The sequence below is a fragment of the Pollicipes pollicipes genome, unplaced genomic scaffold (genome assembly GCF_011947565.3).
Source record: "Pollicipes pollicipes isolate AB1234 unplaced genomic scaffold, Ppol_2.1 Scaffold_4295;HRSCAF=5057_pilon_pilon_pilon, whole genome shotgun sequence".
NCBI classification, from domain to species: domain Eukaryota; kingdom Metazoa; phylum Arthropoda; class Thecostraca; order Pollicipedomorpha; family Pollicipedidae; genus Pollicipes; species Pollicipes pollicipes.
The window spans coordinates 24,701,655-24,720,570 of NW_023596461.1; the positions used below are offsets into that span (position 1 = coordinate 24,701,655).

The 18,916-nt window shown below is 53.2% G+C and overlaps 1 protein-coding gene and 1 non-coding gene across 2 annotated transcripts in view; both read right to left on the reverse strand.

Moving 5' to 3' along the window:
• Nucleotides 1-12,063: 12,063 nt before the first annotated feature.
• Nucleotides 12,064-18,916, reverse strand: part of LOC119097337 (dynein heavy chain 5, axonemal-like) — a 118,530-nt gene continuing 111,677 nt past the window's right edge. Inside the window, 6 exon segments of the mRNA XM_037220385.1 lie at nucleotides 12,064-12,229; nucleotides 12,746-12,807; nucleotides 13,123-13,317; nucleotides 13,778-13,974; nucleotides 14,314-14,441; nucleotides 14,929-15,047. Of these exon segments, the coding sequence (XP_037076280.1) occupies nucleotides 12,064-12,229; nucleotides 12,746-12,807; nucleotides 13,123-13,317; nucleotides 13,778-13,974; nucleotides 14,314-14,441; nucleotides 14,929-15,047 (867 nt within the window).
• Nucleotides 17,623-17,693, reverse strand: TRNAG-CCC (transfer RNA glycine (anticodon CCC)). The gene has a single exon. It is a non-coding gene; the product is annotated as a tRNA-Gly (tRNA).

Here is an 18,916-nt window from a genome sequence, read left to right on the forward strand (position 1 = left end):
GCGCTCTTGCTGCGGTACACCGTCTTGTACGAGTTAAGGAAGGACAGGTACGACTTGGGTGTCACGTGTGCGAAGCGGCGGAACCTGGCGGCAGCGGCGGCAGCGGCGTCAGCGACGTCAACAGAGACGAACAACAACATTAAGAAAAAGCAAGACGGCAGCGGCGTGAAGAATATCGGCCCTCCTGTACCTGACGCTGCAGTACACAGGCTACGCTTCAATTGGTTCTCCCGTCATACCTGTTCAGACTACAGAGCGTGTCAAACTTTGATGCAAGGAACAGATGAGGCCGCAGAAGAGGCCACCGGCCTTATGCCGGATTACACAGACACTGACTGACACTGATTGCACTGACTACACTGATGACACTGGTACACTGATTCAATGTGAGTTGAACGCCAGGGTCTGACTGGTCTGAAGAAGATCCAGGTACCGTAAACACACGAGGAAGAGCCGTACGCCGCGGCACGACTGACCTGAGGAAGAACTGGATGCAGTAGTCGGCCACCGTGTCCTGGACGGCACCCATGGCCTGCACCAGCTCCCGCCGGACCTCGGGCGTGCAGGCCAGCGTGAAGCTGTCAATGAAGTGCTGCGCCACGGCGATCAGCGCCTCCTTCGGCCACGGCTGGAACCAGTCGATGGTGCAGCCTGACACCAGGCTCGGGAAGCGCAGCGCACGGGAGCGGAACTTCTCGCCCACCTGGGGGGACAGGTGCGGCGCTCGGGTGACGTCCGGTGGTCCTGCCGTGTCTGTCGGGACGGCAGGTGACGGCCACTGGGCGCCGGAACTGGGACGCGTGATGACGGAGCGCCGCGTTCGAGGGACCCGGACGTACAGCCGACGAGTTCAGTTTGGACGGCAGCTGAACTGAGACCTGGTCGGGTCGCTCATAACACGTAAGGTCATGCCTTCACTCGCATACATACGTCATCTGTTCGCGCTGTGCGGTGTTCTGGCGAAAAAACACATCTACACGCACATAACGAATTGGTACACGACACCGGGCGCCAGCACTCGAAATAACCGGGAGCTGAACTCCAGAAATCCCCACGACGGCATGTAAGCCTCATGCAGGATACGACCTAAAATACACAAATCATCGATACGTAGTATCTATGCGTACCATCATCTATACTTTACGCAAAAATACATACATTTATACGTACAAAAGGAACTGATAAAAGACATCAGGCGCCAGCACACGGAATAACCAGGAGGCTGGTCTCCAGAAATCCCCACGACGGCATGTAAGCCTCATACAGGACACGGGACGCGTCGAAGCCGATCCGCCGGTGTCGACGCCGGATATAGGTGCCCGACCATCGAGCACCGGCTGAGCTGCTATCAGCAGCCAGTACAGCGCATGGTTCGTCTGATCGGACGCCACGGGGCGACACATCGGTGGGAGACGGCGGGAGCTGAGCCAGTCATATTGTAAATGCATGTGACCGGTCGCACATGAGTCTCCTTGGCAACCACAGCCAAGCCAATGGTGCCACCGTGGAACATACGAAGGTTCTGACAGCGACGAGCTATTGATTATTGTGCCTGACATGAAAGCTGCCATTAAGACATTTGCTAAGATGGCAGGTTCCCAACGATCCCGAGATGTGCCCGACACAACATGCCGAGAAGGTTGGCTTAACCCGGGGAATTAGCCAGCATGCAACGTCTTAGAATAGAGCCACTACAGCAATGGTTTCCCCTCAATTGAACTCATTGCCAGCATTATCAGACGTCCACCGAACAGCGGCGTCCTCAAGCAGAGCCTGCACCCGACAGAAGCGTCCTCAAACGGAACCTGCACCAGACAGCGGCGTCCTTAAGTGGAGTCTGCACCAGACATCAGCGTCCTCTAGTTGAGTCTGTACCAGACAGCGGCGTCCTCAAGTAGCCTTTACCAGACAGCGACTTCCTCGATCGAAGCCTGCACCAGGCAGCGGCATCCTCAAACGGAGCCGGCACCTGACAGTGGCGTCCTCAAGCAGAGCCCGTACCAAACAACGGCGTTCTCAAGAGGAGCCTATATCAGACAGCGGCGTCTTCAAGTGGAGCCTGCACAAGACTAGTAAGCTGTGTTCAAGCATCGGAGTACGTACAAAACAACCAGGAAAGGACAGGCACGGCACGGACCGGCAAGACTTGCTTCTTGCTAACCAGTAGCCTTAATGCTCCACCTGGTAAAAAGTGGTCTTTTAGCAAATAACAGTGATGTGAAGTCATACCGCGAGCGGAAGCAACTAATGATCACATCTGAGTGTGATGGATGTCCCTGTACGTAAGGACCATGTCCGACACGAGGGCCGAGTTCAGAGCGGGGAGGGGGGGGGGGGGGGGTCTGGCCGCACATGGTGACCATCCCCGAGCGTTAGAGGGACGGGTACCGGTGAAAAGCAGAGCACGACGTGCAGGTTCTGCCGGACGCGGCAGAGGAAGTAGTCCTGCAGCGTCTCGGGCGTGGGCGAGCGGCGCGGGTGCTCACGCTTCATGATCGGCGTCAGCTCGGCGCAGATCTCCTGCGTCTCGTCCCGGCTGAACAGGTTGGAGATCAGCCCTGCCGAGGACCGACGCCAACTGTAATCGGCTCCATGTTTCAGGTAAAGTTCACGAACAGGAGCCATGAGTGGCATTAAATAAATATCGCTAGATATCTCGCCATCCCGATAGATATCTCCAGATGCGAGTCTGATGGCAGCGATGGACAGTATGACATCTTTTGCAAGTACGAGAAGTCTGACATAGCTTGCAAGTATTGCAAGTACGGTGTCTTTTGCATGTAGCAGCTACGACTTTATATGTCACACAGTTCACTGATCTATTTGTCTAGGCCCGTAGAAAATGTCGCACTTTGCCAGCATTAGCCCCCAGCTCATCTCATCAGGGGCCGAGTTACAGCCGGCTGAACCTATTACTGAACTCTCCGAAAGTAAGTCAGACTATATTGGCCCATTTGCTTGGCTACAACGCACTGTAACACATACTTAAGTTAGATTAATGAATTAAGTGAGCTTGCTTCGGTACATCGAGTGGCTATTATTGATTCAAACTGGCGGGCACTCGGACCTAATCAAAGTTTTCCTTTGACACTTTTAACTACCCTATACCTACCAGATGCCAGAACGTTGTTGATGTATTCGAGAAAAGCCTCTTCCTTGATGTCCTGATCGGTAAAGATGAATGTAGTGCCTTTGCCCTGGACGCCGCATGTCCTGTACAACACCTTCAGATCTTCCATTAGATTGTTTGAATTGTATGACCTGTAAAATATGGTCGAAATAAGCTTAAGTCTGTGTTTTTCACAGATGAAATAGCTGCGAATCAGAAGAGAATAGAGGCATGATCTACGCTGGGAAGTCAGAGAAGGCCAAACGTGACCAACGAAGAACGAGCAGCCATCAAAAACTCAAGAATGACGACAGTACCACATACTCCCAGCTGGCAAAGGCAACGCCACAGTAGTCATAAACAAGGCAGGGTGCACTCGGAGGCTGGGCAGCGTGGTGAGTGATAGAACATACAGCAAGCTGAAGAGGGATGCTAGATTAACAACCGAACGAAAGCTGACCAAGCTCCCGCGGGAGAACAAGAAGGAGAAAACCGGACAGATGCTCGACGTGGACACCCAAATCATCATCACAGTGAGCCATAATTTCATCCGTGATGATACTACTTCGTCTCAATTGTTCCGCAAACCGATATCTGCGTTTTTTACGCAGGTTCTCAACCAACGAGGCATTTAGCGTACACTATGAAAGCTAAATCACGGCTAAATGCACCTAATATGTTTCGCATCACGCGCGTAACTGCATATAGGACGTTCCAGAATCCACACAGGCAGTTCGAGTTACATATGAGCGATCCTGAAAACGTTGAGGAATGACAGTGAATGTGTCCACGCCTGTCGAACGTGTCCAGTGGCACTGCCTAGTAATTGTTCCCAATGCATGCTTCAGAATGCCACAAAAAGTTAAAATCACTTGCTGATAACGAAATTCCCTCAAATTAACATAACTTCCAACTAAACAAACCCGCCTAATCTGAAGCTAATTCTTTAGAAAAAAAAAATGCTGATAGCTCTCTGCAACTCTGGGCACTGGCATGCAATTTGGCGGAACTTGTTTGAAACGGAGGATTTTGCACAAGATTGCGTACAAAACGGTTATTGGCACACTGCGGTTATATTTTTATGCTGTGTAATGTGAAAAACATATAATCAGCGCATCTGCTGTAGTCTCACACACACACACACACACACACACACACACACACACACACACACACACACACACACACACACACACACACACACACACACACACACACACACACACACACACACACACACACACACACACACACACACACACACACACACACACACACACACACACACACACACACACACACACACACACACACACACACACACACACACACACACACACACACACCACACACACACACACACACACACACACACACACACACACCACACACACACACACACACACACACACACACACACACACACACACACACACCACACACACACACACACACACACACACACACACACACACACACACACACACACACACACACACACACACACCACACACACACACACACACACACACACACACACACACACACACACACACACACACACACACACACACACACACACACACACACACACACACACACACACACACACACACACACACACACACACACACACACACACACACACACACACACACACACACACACACATATATATATATATATATATATATATATATATATATATATATATATATATATATATATATACAGTTTTCACACATCAAAAGACATGTTAACCTTCATATATAACTTCGGGTCATCGTATCGCGAAGCAAAGGAGAACGACGATGGACCGAGGGAGGAAAAACGAAGGAAAGAGGAAGGCTGACGACGAATTCCGTCAGACATGAGGCGTTTTAGCAGCAGCATTTCCGCAACAAAGTCATACCGATCACGGTCAGACACTTTTGTCCGGCAGATGTGCGATGCTGATCTCAGGAGGTATCTGCAGAGTAGGATACTCGGACCCCGATCACGGCGCGTGGTCCGGTCACCCGCCCACCCACCTGGTGATGGTCAGGCTGAATGTCTTGTAGCTGGCAATGAAGGAGGCCAGCTTCGTCAGAGACTGCTTGCCTGAGCCGCCTACGCCCACCAACAACGCGTTTCCGCCAGGATTGCGTATGATGCGCGAAATCTGCGACGACGCGAGCTCGTTAATCAGACCGGACAGGCACCGTCAGTGTCAAAACAACAGTTGAAGTGGCATTGCAACAGCCCGTTCTCTGAAAATAGAGAATACATACAATGTGAGCTTCGCTGCCTGGCGTCCGTTAAAAACGCCGACCCCTGGGCCACATAACCGGTTGGGATGTTTGATTGCATGATACTTATTAAGAACTAGGTTATGTCGCCCAGAGTATAGTGGGACTTTCCGGGCATTACATTGACGAGACGCGCGTAGAATCCTTGCGAATCTTCGTGGCAAATCGTAGCCCAGTGGTCTACGCACCCACAAACATCGCTCCGTCTAAGCGGTGCCAGTTCACCTGATGGGGCATCACCACTGAAAGCGAACCTTTCCATGTGACCAGTAACCAGCATTTCTTCACCTTGATGAGATGGACCATGGCGTCCATGAAGAAGACGAGGTCCATGCCGACGCCGCGCACCATCTCGTTGTACTGCGCCTGGAACATGACCAGCCGCTCCCGGAGCGCCTCGAACGACTCGATCGGCTCGTACACCTTCGGCATCTCCATGTCGATGTCGTCGCCCTCGTCTCCGGTCGGTTCCGGCGCGTCCCTGCCGATGACAGGGGTCGTCAGGGACGTGATGGGGCGCCGATGCTCTCTGCCGCCGCTGCTGCACCAGTCCACAAACTGGTGACAGGAAAATGCGAGAAGGCAAAATAGACCGATGCCGTCACGTTGGTGGGCGTTAGTCTCCTGTGATTTGGAGACTAGACGCCATCAAACGCAGCAAGCAGCGCAAGGTTCTAGCAAGAGCCTTCACCTCACAGTTGGCCCTGTTCTGGACGCTGACACGACATATTCAGCCTTACCGAAGGAAATCAACGAAGAAGAGGTCCTGTTTAAGCATGTCTGCGTAGCTCAGGCCCAGGTACTTCTGCACCGTCTGCGTCAGCTGCACGCTAAACCAGCTGCTGTCCAACGAGTTGGTGAATCTGCAGAACGCCAGGGTGCACACCTTGTCATACACTGGGAATCCTGCCGCACCGCCATAACAATCATTCATAAGAGAATTCGCAGATGTTAGTCCGTCGTCATACAAATGACAGTGTCTCCAGCACTTAGATCACGTACATTAGTGACGGGGAGAAAAGCCATTCCCTACACAGAAACGTGCATGATTATGTTTGCATGGAAGGCACGCCAGCCCGGTCTCAAGACAAGGCTCGCCCGTTCCCACCACTCACGAGCTGCACAGCGTGGCTCTCCCACAAATTCACGATACAATCAATGCAAAACGCGTCATCAAATGCAGGGGTAATGCTGCCTTCATCTATCGCCGACGTTTAGCTGCCCATGTTTGTCACTTACTATATCTCGCTAAGTCCACCGTCTATTATTCGCCTCACTGCCCTGTCCGTCCCCCAACGGCCTATCCGTCCTTTGTTTTCCCTGCCCGTCCCCCACCGGCCTGTCAGTCCTTCGTTGTCCCTGTCCGTCCCCCACCGGGCTGTCCGTCCTTCGCTGTGGCTGCCCGTCCCCAAAGCTCCTTTCAGCTGACCCTCACCTGTCCGCCACCACGCGGGTGCACTCGTGCTTCCAGAGCGCCATCAGGATGTCCTCAGACACGACTACCGTGCTCAGCGTGCCGACCACGCCCTGCCAAATGCGCGAGAGGTCGCGCAGGTTGAACACGTAGTGGAACTTGGCCGGCGTCGGCAGCATCTTGGTCTGGAAAGCAGGCGTTATGTGGTCACATGACAGGATAATTCTCTACTAAAGTGTGTGCCATGCTTTACCGATTATCTGAACCGCTGCTATTGTCATTATGACAGTAGCACCGGTTACATTCACGTGCAAACATCAAGTAAAGCATTATAGGCCTGAGCATGTTATGCGACGCGATGCTGTTCGCTATTTTTTCCTCGGACAGAAACGGGTTACGGCAGTTGCTGTGAGTATATCTATAAAATTGCATGTTGCTTTAATAAGGACCGGTACGCTGCTATAATAACACCTAGGCAGCAGCGAAGGCAGGAAAAGGGATGACGTCACAGATTTTTGTACAAGCGTGTTAATTCTGGACAAGGAAAAACCTCAACCACTGCATTTTCCACATTCATGATACAACAGTGGAGTTGAAACAACTCACGTCTTACAGAATTCGTCGGGTAAAATCAAAGGTGCACTTTAGCATACGGACTCGAACCCCATAGATAATTGTGGGCCTGTTACCCGTGACTGTGATACCTCGTGATATGTGATACTGTGTGATACCTCGTCCTAATGCTTCCCAGAGCCAAAATGGAAACCCAGGCGGTTTTGAGATCCTGAAAGGTTATAGGTTCTGTATTTAATTTCAAGTGAAGTCTCTTGCGGGAAAATGGTTCCCTTTAAACACCCTTGAATACCACAACAGTACCAGCGCTTTGCATGGGACACAAAAACGGAATTGGCACGGTGCGGTTTTCGCCTGCATGACATCAACGATTCCCTATGAGCATCGACAGATCCACTTACCAGCTGCCATTCGGCCACTTTTCATTCTTTTAGCGGAAACAAAACCCTTCTGACCTCTGACCCTCCCGCATGCTCAGCCAGAAGTCCACGGTCGGAAGCAGGGCGGCACGTGACGCCTGCGGATCTAAGTGGCGTCGGCTCACCTTGGTCACGTGCCACAGTTTCCTGGTAAGAGGCACCAGCTTCTGCACCAGGCTGCGCACGTCCTCAGTGAAGCCCCGCTTGGTGCAATAGTGACCCACGGCGATCGTGCCGAAGATCAGGTCGATGGACGTGTTAGAGGGCAGCGTGCAGTTGAAGATGGCGAAGTGCCGCTTCAGGCGCGCCGGGATGTCGTTCCGGCCGCCGCCTGGGGACGGTATCGGAGGAGAGTTCGGCCTACTGTCAGGGAATTTCGATTCCCGTTCACAACATTCATAACGCAATGAAAACGAAACACCAGTGGCCTGGCTGCCCATGGCTGACCATGACACTGAAGGCCGCTAACTGGTGCTTATCGCCCCTGCTGATCTGGCTGATCGTGACTGAACCCGACCACGAAGACCCCTGACTGGCACGTATGACCCCTGCTGACCTGGCTGACCCATGGCGGCCAGAAACTGGACGTCCACGATGTGGGTGAACTCGCCGGGCTTGTCCAGGCTGTAGAAGCCGCTCATTTCGATCGTCTGCCGTACGATCTCGTTCGTGACCTGCGACAGGGGCGCAGGCGGACTCAATGCCGGGAGGTCACGCGGTGACGGTCCGCCGGTCGTCCGGCCGGAGACAGCGACGCGCACAGGCGTGAGGCGAGGAACAACAACACGGCACGCTTCGACACCGGTTACCGGAGGTGGGGGTGCGCCGAATGCTCTCGTTGGATATCATTTAAAGTTCACAAATGGACTTTTTCGTTAGCCTTCACTGAACGATGTTAGTAGGTAATTTTCTGGACAGGCCAGACTGACAACCTCCTGTTCTAGAATACACAAACCGGTAATCCAGAACGAATGCAAAAGTGGTTCAGGGAAGAACCAAATCATGCATGTCTGAGAGAAGGTATTAGTTAAAATTGCTTGTACTGGCGCGTTTAAAAAAAATAAGCTCAAAAGGTTGCCCAGAAAAACACGACTTTCTATCACTTGTCTGTGTTGGGGAATTGAGCATAACACCAGAATTTACCTGGAATTAAGCTCCAAACCGTCGCTACACACCTTGCCTTTCGTGACTCGCCATATCATTAAGTATCATATAAAACGCCCCATTATTTTATATCGGCATTGCGTTCAGAGCCAGGTACTTCATAGTGGGGCACCCACCTGGTCTCCCCATTCATTGACGTGAGGACTGTTGATGTCGTCCACGAAGACGGACATCTTCTTGCCGGCCGGCGGGCCGTACGTGGAGCCCATCCGCTTGTCCAGGAAGCTCTCCATCGTCCGCTGCGGCGTCAGGCGCCGAGGGTGTAAGCCAGCACACGGCCTGACGCCGCGGGCAGCCGCTCTCGCACACGCCATAGTTTCCAGTTCGTGGGATGTGTCTAGCTAGCAACGGGGGCCGCGGGTTCGGACTTAGGGTTCCACTAGATTGGATCGTGTTTCAACGACGAGGAGTGAGCTTCACCTGTCCGTGAGTTGCCGAGCCGCAACGCTCCATTACGCTAAAGCCAGACGACAGCTTGGTGTTTTGGACTAACGGGTCAACGGAAATATGTATAGGTCTGACTATTCTTTTATATTATGCGCCCTGTTTGAAACCAGGGCAACATATTATTCCAAAGCACAATAATGATACATTTAGTAAAACAATCTGACGAGGAGACGAATGCTTAACTACCATGCCATAGTCGATTAGCTACCAAGACCAACGACACCAGGCCCATGCGCAGGAATATTCACAGAACACATAATTAAACAGCAACGGCTTCATGGCCTTACCAGCCGCACTACACGTTTTTGTTTCGCTTAACACTCATAGTTAGCGTTGTTTCAAGCAATTCGCCCTATAGACACGCAAACCTCTGATTTACCTCCGAAAACCTATGACCTGCCAGTTTAGGTAAATATGATAGTACTGTGCGGCAGCCAATGGAGTGCAGCGCCAAAAATTCGGTAGCCCGCAGCACTCATACATGCATGCTTCTGCATCCTCCCAGTTGGAACCAGCTCGGACCAGCGCGGCCCGCCATCTCACCTGGAAGTTGACGCCCAGCGTGGCTGACGAGAAGTTGATCCTGCGGTTGACGAACTCGTCTGGGTTGGAGCGCTTCATGAAGGCGTCCACCATCACTGTCTTGGCCGAGCCCGGCTCCCCCAGAAGCAGGCAGGGCTGCACACAGCCGGACCCGGGCTCAGATGCCGTTCAGATGTCCGCCCATGACGAACACAGGCTCAGCAGGCCGCCCAGATGCCGGCCGCTTGGTCTCCTCATGTTCTGAACGACCCCTGGCTAATGCGAGCCGGAAGCCCACGCCAAAGTCTCCACTTCTATCGTTAATGTTTAACTATCATGTCCTTTGTTAGCTATTTTGCTGCACAGTAGCATTTTATACCACTTCGGGCCGTTCATCTTTTCCGATAGCTCGGTTGTATAGAGCGCCTACCTTCCGATCCAACCAACTGTAGAGCCGTGGGTTCGAGTCGCTTAAGGCACTCGATATTTACCCTTGAAAGGCACGACCTGCGGCCGGTGGCAACGGCCACACCAAATGTCAGGTGACATCAGAGGGCAGGTCGGACTGTGCCGAGCACTACAGCACATTAAACTTTCGCCACCGAATTCTGCTGTTGACCTGGAATGTCGCGGTCGAATGACAGGGGTCGCGGCAGCGGGTCACGGACCTACCTTGCCCTGGCCGGCAGCCAGCGCCAGCAGGAACTCGGTGCGCACGTTGTCGACGTTGGGCACCAGGATGGAGGGGAAGTCGGGCGTCGAGTTGTCCGGGTAGTGATAGGCGGTGACACGGCTCCTCCACGGCTGCCACGTGCCTGCGTGTGCAGGCAGAGGGCGCCGGCTGGTACGTACGGACATGCACCTCGAATAGGCACGTGCGGTAAGAGGACGGGAGGTGGGCAGTTGCACTGTGTCGCACTGCTAATCAAAAGCTCGTCCACGCATCCGAGACAATTCTTGAGTATACATGGCAACACAAAGAAACGCGGGATGCATGGGACAATACGCCTTAAAACACGTCCGCATGCGTTTAAACGTATCAATACAACCCCACTTACCACAAAGATACGGGATACATTTGAAGTTGGACAGCGATTCACTAATTTACTGGTGGCGTATTTACCCTTGCTTTGTCGGCTTGGTCAGCTTCAGGGCGTACGCATTTTCCGTCTCTAAGTTGTCATATGCCCGGCCAAACCAGATGGTTCTCTTTTTCACCCATTTCAACGATTACACGCGTGGTAAAATATCAGCTTTCTACCAGACAGCTACGCGAGTAATGACACTGGGAATGGCATCGCCGATATGCTACAGTCAGCTCCCTGCCAGGCAGCTACGCGAGTAATGGACCGGCGAGTGACATCACTGATATGCTACAGCCAGCCCCCTACCAGGCAGCTACGCGAGTAATGGACCGGCGATTGGCATCACTGATATGCTACAGTCAGCTCCCTGCCAGGCAGCTACGCGAGTAATGGACCGACGAATGGCATCACCGATATGTTACAGCCAGCCCCCTACCAGGCAGCTACGCGAGCAATGGCACGGCGAATGGCATCACCGATATGTTATAGCCAGCGACGTCCTGGTATGGTTCTTGCAGCCGCTGCGACTGCGTGCCCGCTGTCAGGGCGCTCCGGCAGCATACATCACTACAGCACTAAAGAGAGCGATGCATTCAAACGGATTTGCCTACGACCCTTGACGCCCAATCCTTCGCTACACGATCTACACCCTGCATATCTGTATCCAGCATCGTATCTTGAACACGATCTTCTGCATATGCATTTTTTCGATGCTTTTTGTTCACACATTTTTTATTATCATGACCCCAGTTTTTGTTACCCATGATGCCCTTTGCTGGTGATATTTACGCCTTGTGATAGTGAAATTTATTATGTCTTCCATGTCATGTTTCGTGTACGGCATTTTGCCATTCAGTCCATTGCCACACACGCTCTTTTCCTACGAGCGCCTGCCGACACCATCCTTGCAGTCTTTTGCCATACGATATTTTGCCTTTCAACCGACACAATACGCCGCAGGGTATCACCGGGCTTCACCACGACAGCGGATGAAATCACAACTAGAATAGCACTCGGCGCGGCCTGTTTTCCCCAAAGCCGCTTACGCACCGGCTTCGTCTATGAAGTAATCGAAGATTGTCTCGCGCCGCTGCGGGTCGGGCAGCTCCCAGCTGGAGAACTGCGTCCGCATCTGGAGCTCCAGCTTGGCGCGGTCTTCATTCTCCAGGAAGGCGCCCACCGACCACATCAGGCAGAAGGTGTACACCCTGTACAATGGAGACGAAACGGATTGCCGAGGTAGTAGCACCGTCACATCCAACACCAGACAGAAACATATTCTGAGGAAGCTAGCTTTCGCAGGGCGGCACAGAATGAGATAGTGGCGCCGCGACACATCACCAGAACAGGTACCCTTGACACCTCATTTCCCCAGGCACCCCTGACACTTAACCTCAGTCGGCATCTCTCCAAATGTCACCATTTCGGACACCACCTAACGGCCTTACTGATTCTATTTTGTTAATCATTTTAATCCAGACCCCTCCTGACTACCCTCCCGCCTGCTCTTGCACTTGCCTCTCCAGGTGCCCACCTGCGGGTGCCACAGCTCCGCCTGCATCCTCCGACCTCACCTCTGCATGTAGCTCTTGAGCGCGTCGCCGGCGCCCTCGTCGGGCGGCGGCGCGTCGGCCGCGCTCGGGCCGCCCTCCGCCGGCGGACAGCCCTCCCAGTCGTCGGTGGCGCCCTGGCGGGCCGTGTCCGGGTCGCCGGCCGGCACGCGCCGCAGCGCCCCGCACGACTCCTCCACGTTCTCCGGCAGCATGGCGTTCAGCAGCGTCAGGATCTGCCGGCACGGCGGGGTCATCAGCGCGACGGGTCACGGAGTACAGTAACGAGGTCTTCACGGAGTACGGTGGTGGTCGTCACGGTGCGGTGACCTTGTCCTGGAAAAGAGCGGTGACGCCACACAATGACGCTGCTCAGGCCTGTGGTGCGTAGCTAAGCTATCCCTAGCGAACAATCACCTTGATTCCAACTTCATCCAAGCAGTAAGCATTTGCCGGTTTCTGCTGCACTCGTGTCTTCAACCGCACGCAGGAGGCGGAAAAGCCTCCATCGCGAAACAGAATCGTGCATTTCAGTGCGTCCGCTCACTTACCTGTGTGATGACGTTAACCTCCAACACAGGCATCTTGAAGCGCAGGTTCTGCGTGCTCCATGTAAAGAGGGCAGAAAAGCTGTTGTTGAAGTACTCGCGCAGTTCCAGCAGCCAGGCGGCCTTGGGGTCTGGCTTGGTGCGCACCCAAGAGGTGATCACCGGCTTCCAGTCCAAGCCCGAGGAGCTCATGTACACCTGACGAGCGACGGGGCCGGCGGGGTCAGCCAGGTCAGCCTGGGGCGCAGGTCGCCCGGTGACGGCACGGATCCCGCTCTGGCCAGCAGCCCGACGCCTCTGACACAAAGCCGCTTTCACAACAACGGAAGAGAGTGGCAGTACGCATCGCTTTTGAAGATCGAAGCGGCAGTTGTGTGGCTGACGTCCGCGCTGAAGACTACGAGATAGGATGGTATCAGCGTCGGTCCGTACTCGTACTCTAGACATCGGCAGAGCCAACTACGCATATGTTCAAGCATGTGTGGGCCATGCACGGCTGCGCACTGGGTCGACGCACTGGGTCGCGACTCGTGCCACTGTCCAAGACCGTGACGTGTGAAGCCGTGTGATGGAAAGCGAACAGCTGTCCATATTTCAGGCGTGGGAAACAGCGCCGCGCTACCACAACGCCGTTAACGGAGCTACTGCCATGACTGACCATGCCGTTCCTGGACACGGTGGCCGGCGAGGCGTTGTCGACGTCCTGCGGCTCGAAGATGACCTTGCAGGTGGGCGCCATGGGCAGCCGGTCGCCGTTGGCCAGCGTCAGCGTCCTGTTGTCGTCCAGCACTGAGTTGAGGTTCTCGATCCAGATCGGATCCACGGGTCCGTCCAGCACCAGCCACGTGTACTCACCTGGGACAAGCGAGACGAGTGCGGGGTCCTGTCACGGCCACGGCCAAATGTGACGGAAACAAGGGTTGTGACCAGGTCAATACATGACGACGGGCCCGTTAGCCAGGGGTGGTGGCAGAGTCATCCAAGTTGAGCATTAGGCGTGTGTGCGAACGTCAAAGAAGTAAACATCAGCAGTTACAAAAATGGAACTATGGTATAGACACCCAGGCCTTGCAAGATGCAGAGACACAAACATAATCGAGCCCGGGGACCGCTGCCTTTCACTGGAGACTTAGGGCACGTTCGGCGGAAGCGCGTCCGTCCAGGCCCCGAGGCCCCGGGGACCCATCGACTTGCCCTTCTTAGCCTTCATGGTGCGGCGCCAGAGGGCGCTGAAGATGCCGTCCGTCCAGTCGTTGGTGGCCACGTCCAGGCGACCGAACATCTGCGCCGCCGTGATCGACTTGGGGTTCATGCGCATCTCCCTGCCGGCGGCGCAGCGGCCTCAGCGGGGAGCGCGCCGGCGTTGCTCCGGCACTGGTACAGTCGCGCGTACAGGTCGCGCCATCCGACCCCCGCGGGCGCATCTCAGAATGCAATGGGTGGCCTCGGTTACAGCTGCAGCCATTCACGCTCCGTCAAGTGGTGGGCCAGTGCGTGTACTCGATAGTCAAAGAGCGAAGCGAGTGAAGCAAGCGACGGCTAACCCAGATGAAGAAAGTTCGGGTCTTACGAGGCAAATAGCACTGTACTCTGTACTCAGCTAATGGTCTGGGTAGGCCGCAGATCAGGCGTCTACATTCAGTTAATGCAGACAAATTCCGAGCCTGGATGGGAAAGGACAAGTCACCGGTCGCACGCTTCTTTGGCCTGTGCTGCGCTGCTGACTGCGAGGGCGGCTCACCTGTGCTGCGCCGCTGGCTGCACGGGCAGCTAACCTGTGCTGCGCCACTGGCTGCGAGGTCGGCTAACCTGTGCGCGGAGCCGGTGGCCGTGAACGCCCTCATCAGCACCTGGATGCAGCTGGTCTTGCCGGAGCCGCTCGGTCCCAGTGTCATGATGCCGTGTCGCACCAGCTGCGTCTCGTACAACTGGCGGCGGGAGAAGGCCCGTGAGATGAACATTTTTGGGATAATCACAGTCAGCTGTTTTTCATTTTTTGATCAGGAGTCATGGCGGATCCAGGATTTCGTCAAGGGGGAGGGGGAACGCAACAATGTGGCCCCACCAGAATTTTGGTTCCCTCCGTAGGGCTTTGCATTTCGGCCATCACATTTTAAACTTCTTAGTATGCTATTTTTTAAACGGGGAACAATCTTACTGCTGGCAGCCCTGGAAAAATAGGTGTGCTGCGTATGCACATACATGGGTCTTATTCATTTTCTACAGATCCTGGCAAATCCTGTCATTTTGAGGCCAAGTTTTTAGGAAAACATGACAAAATAAACTAAAGTTGGCTGATAAATGTCATTCAGTCAAGCACGAACTTGATTCCTTGTTTATTTACAGCTAGCCGGCTGGCCGATGTGATCACTCATGCAAAGTTCTTCCTTCCTTGTTATGAAGTAGTGCAAAATATTCCAGCATTTAAAATATACTAAAAACTTAATGCACGAGTATAACAGATGTCACAAAATAAAAAAGTAAGTGAAACACACGACGTAGGCAGCACGTAAAATTACGTGCGACAGCTACAAGTAAAACTTATTGGCGCGCATCCGACTGCTGCTCTAAGGACAAGGCCCCAAGGCCAGTAGGGACGGAACCTGAGTTATCATAGGTGCCGCAGGAGGCCAACAAAGAGGCTTCCGTCAACAAGTAAAGTGTCTTCAGAGCAAGTGAGAAGAATCCAAGACCAAGGTGGTGGGTCCCTGAACGAACGGGAGGACCCCGGCAAGCTGACAGATAGGGCCCTAGGCAGGGCGCTGGTCCCTCTGAGCAAAGGGAAATTACACAAGACCGGTGTGCGCGAATGAGTGCCCATGCAAAATCAAGAGTATCCGGGCAGATCGTGGAAAGGGCCCGATGGGAGTAAATGATCCTACATCAAGGGAAATCAAGAAAAATAGCCCTGGATCAATTTAGAGGGCTCCCAAACATTACGTGGCTCGGTGCCTTACCTTATAAGGGCCCCAGCAATAACACAAGGCCCTCCGGACATGTGGAAAGAACCCGAGAGTAATATGAGTGCTTAGGCATGTTAGAAGATAGTGTCCTTATAACAGCGCAGGACCCTACGAATAATGCATAGAGATCAAGGACAACGTAGAAGAGCCTTCCACGTTGCGAACCTTAGCCGAGCCGAGCTGAGCCTTAGCGATCGGACTGATCCAGCAAGTGGAGATATAGGGCTCTGGCAGCAGCGTGACGCCTCTGGACAGCGTAATGGGCTTCAAAATGTCCCCCAATCACCCCCTTCTCAATCAGCGAATAATTAACTTTGTCTGCTTACAGGCTCTTCACTTTCGCTTGAGTGTTCTTGGTCGTCTGGAGGCCCAAAGACGTCCAATTCTCTTGTGTTTTGTGTTAAAAACTGCGTCCTGTCCGGCAGTCGTGAGCCACCTCGGATCCTATGGAACCCCATGGGTCGCAAGAGGGCATTGGTTCTGTGCGCCCCCCCCCCCCCCCCCGGCTGGATCTGCCACTGGGCCGGGCAGTTTTTGATAGATGTGGATCCGACAAGAGCATAAGGCTCTCCATTCAAGTAAGAAGTACAACACGATGTGGAGGGCCCCAAACAACTGAGTGGGCCGGAGGCGGATTAACAGAATCAAAAACCTTCGGAGTCTATGGGTACCTTCGGGGCCCATAGGCTCCGAAGGGACCCATAGTGAGGATACAGGGTCATGCCACCCTTCGGCGCCCAGGACAGGGGTGGCATGACCCCCGGTCCGACTCTGGGTCCGCCCCTCATCATAGTAGAACAAGGTTGTAGAATAACTTAAATTGTAGCAGCCTGCAGAGCTTGAGACATCGCTGCATAATGCCGAAATTCTATAATGCCGACAATACCGCAAGGCTAGACCAATCAACAACGCACATGAATATCGCAAGAAAAGACACGCAGTATGCAGTAATTCACACAGGCAGCACCAGGTAAATACGGTACAAACGCAGAGCTCCAAGTGTTTCTGACTCAGTAAGCTGTGCTGGACTGAACAAATCATTGCAGCTTTCAAGTGCTTTGCTTTTTTCCTGTGAGACAATTTTTTGAAACTTGCTTCGGCGTTTCTGTAATTTAGAGCTCCCATTTAAAACGTTACAGTTACACTTTGAATCCAGAGGGTTGAGGCCAAACTTATCGTTGGGAGGGGCCAATTAACCTTAGGGTAGAGGCACAGTGGCCCTCCCAAAAGATTACAAATCGGCACCAGGGTTAACACATGTGTTTTAACTTAGCCGTCATTCCGATTTTCTGAACACGTCTGCGAAGGTCGTGTGAGGGTAATTACCTATGGGAAAGTAAACGGCGCTTGTCAGGCGTTGAAAAATCAAGGAGCAGTCAGCTTCCGGTCGGCAGTAGTTCCCGCGCTTCGATGGAAGATAACGTGGGCTAATTCGATATTTACTACGCATAGTTATCACAATTCCATTGCACGGTTTCGGGCCCGAGTGGATGCGGGGGTACGACCCAGGACTGCAAAACCCGGGTCAGGCGTAAAAGCGTGCGCCGCCCGGGAATCGAACCCGGGTCGCAAGAATGGGAATCTTGCATGATACCACTACACCAGCGGCGCCGTTACGCAATGAGCGAACAAAGTTCTAGCGGTTGCAGTCTGAGAGGAAGCATTATGTCGAGGAACTGTTCGGAAGGGTAAATGCTATTTAAGATGCTAGTCATCCCACATTTACACAGTTTTAGACGTAAGAAGTTATAAAACGCTCCTTCGGTCCATTGGTAGACCTTACATGGAGTACTGTTCTCAAGTCTCAAATCACCAGTCCGTTCAAGATTCTAGTGGTGTAGCAGAGACTAGCGAGGGGTCTAAAGATGAGCACTAAATTGGAAAAAGGGCTCCTAAATAGTGAAAATAGTGATAACCAAACCAGACTAAGATCCTATAACACACACGCGAGTGGGAGTCAATTTGCCCCCCCCCCCTTGAAGGTTTTCCTGAATCTCCGAAAGGCATTGCAAATTTTGCATTGCTGCATGTGTAAGGTATTGGAGAACACCTGTGTGCAAGCCAGTGAATGATTGCGTAGTTCAGCGAAAGCCGCTTACAGGCGCTCGCGTTCCCTTCCCCCAGGCGCCCCGCCCCGTGCGAGGGGCGCGGCCGCGGGGACCAGTAGAGGAGGTAGTAACAAGGAGAAAATTCTGAGGCCCGCCGGCGCGACGACGGACGTGCCGGCGGAACGTACTGTGACCAGTGCCTGTGAAGAGTGTCAAATACGGAAGTGGATTTGGACGTACCTTGTGTACCAGTGAGTCGGGGCGAGACATCGGAAAGGCAGAACTTACATGTGCAACTGAACAGCGGTTTTTTTTGCTTAAAATTGACGATGATGATCTTGCAAACATGTGTTACCAATATAACTTTTTCACATACGACCGTTTCAAGGGCACCATCTTATTTCAGGTCAAGCGCTCCAATAACCATAATAAAATCCATGCTTGATTCTGCGTCAGCCTCCCACTCCAAGCTAAGACATGCTGGACTGAATACGACTTGAAGGATACTCGTCGGAAGAGCACAAAGCATGACTTCATCGACTTCGACTCTAGCCCCCTCTGAGCACACTGCAGCTCGTCAACTCCGTGACAGTGGCGTGCAGGGCGTCGGCTCCAGTTACCACCCCCCCCCTCCCCGCGGCATAATGCTGGCTGGATGAGAGCCCCTGCTCAGAGGTGCAGTTTCGAAAAATCAGTGCCGGACTCAGCAGTGAAAACATCTCAAATATATCCCAACAATACGCTGCAAACAGGTGTCTCCGGGTGTGGCGCACTATCCTCGCAAAG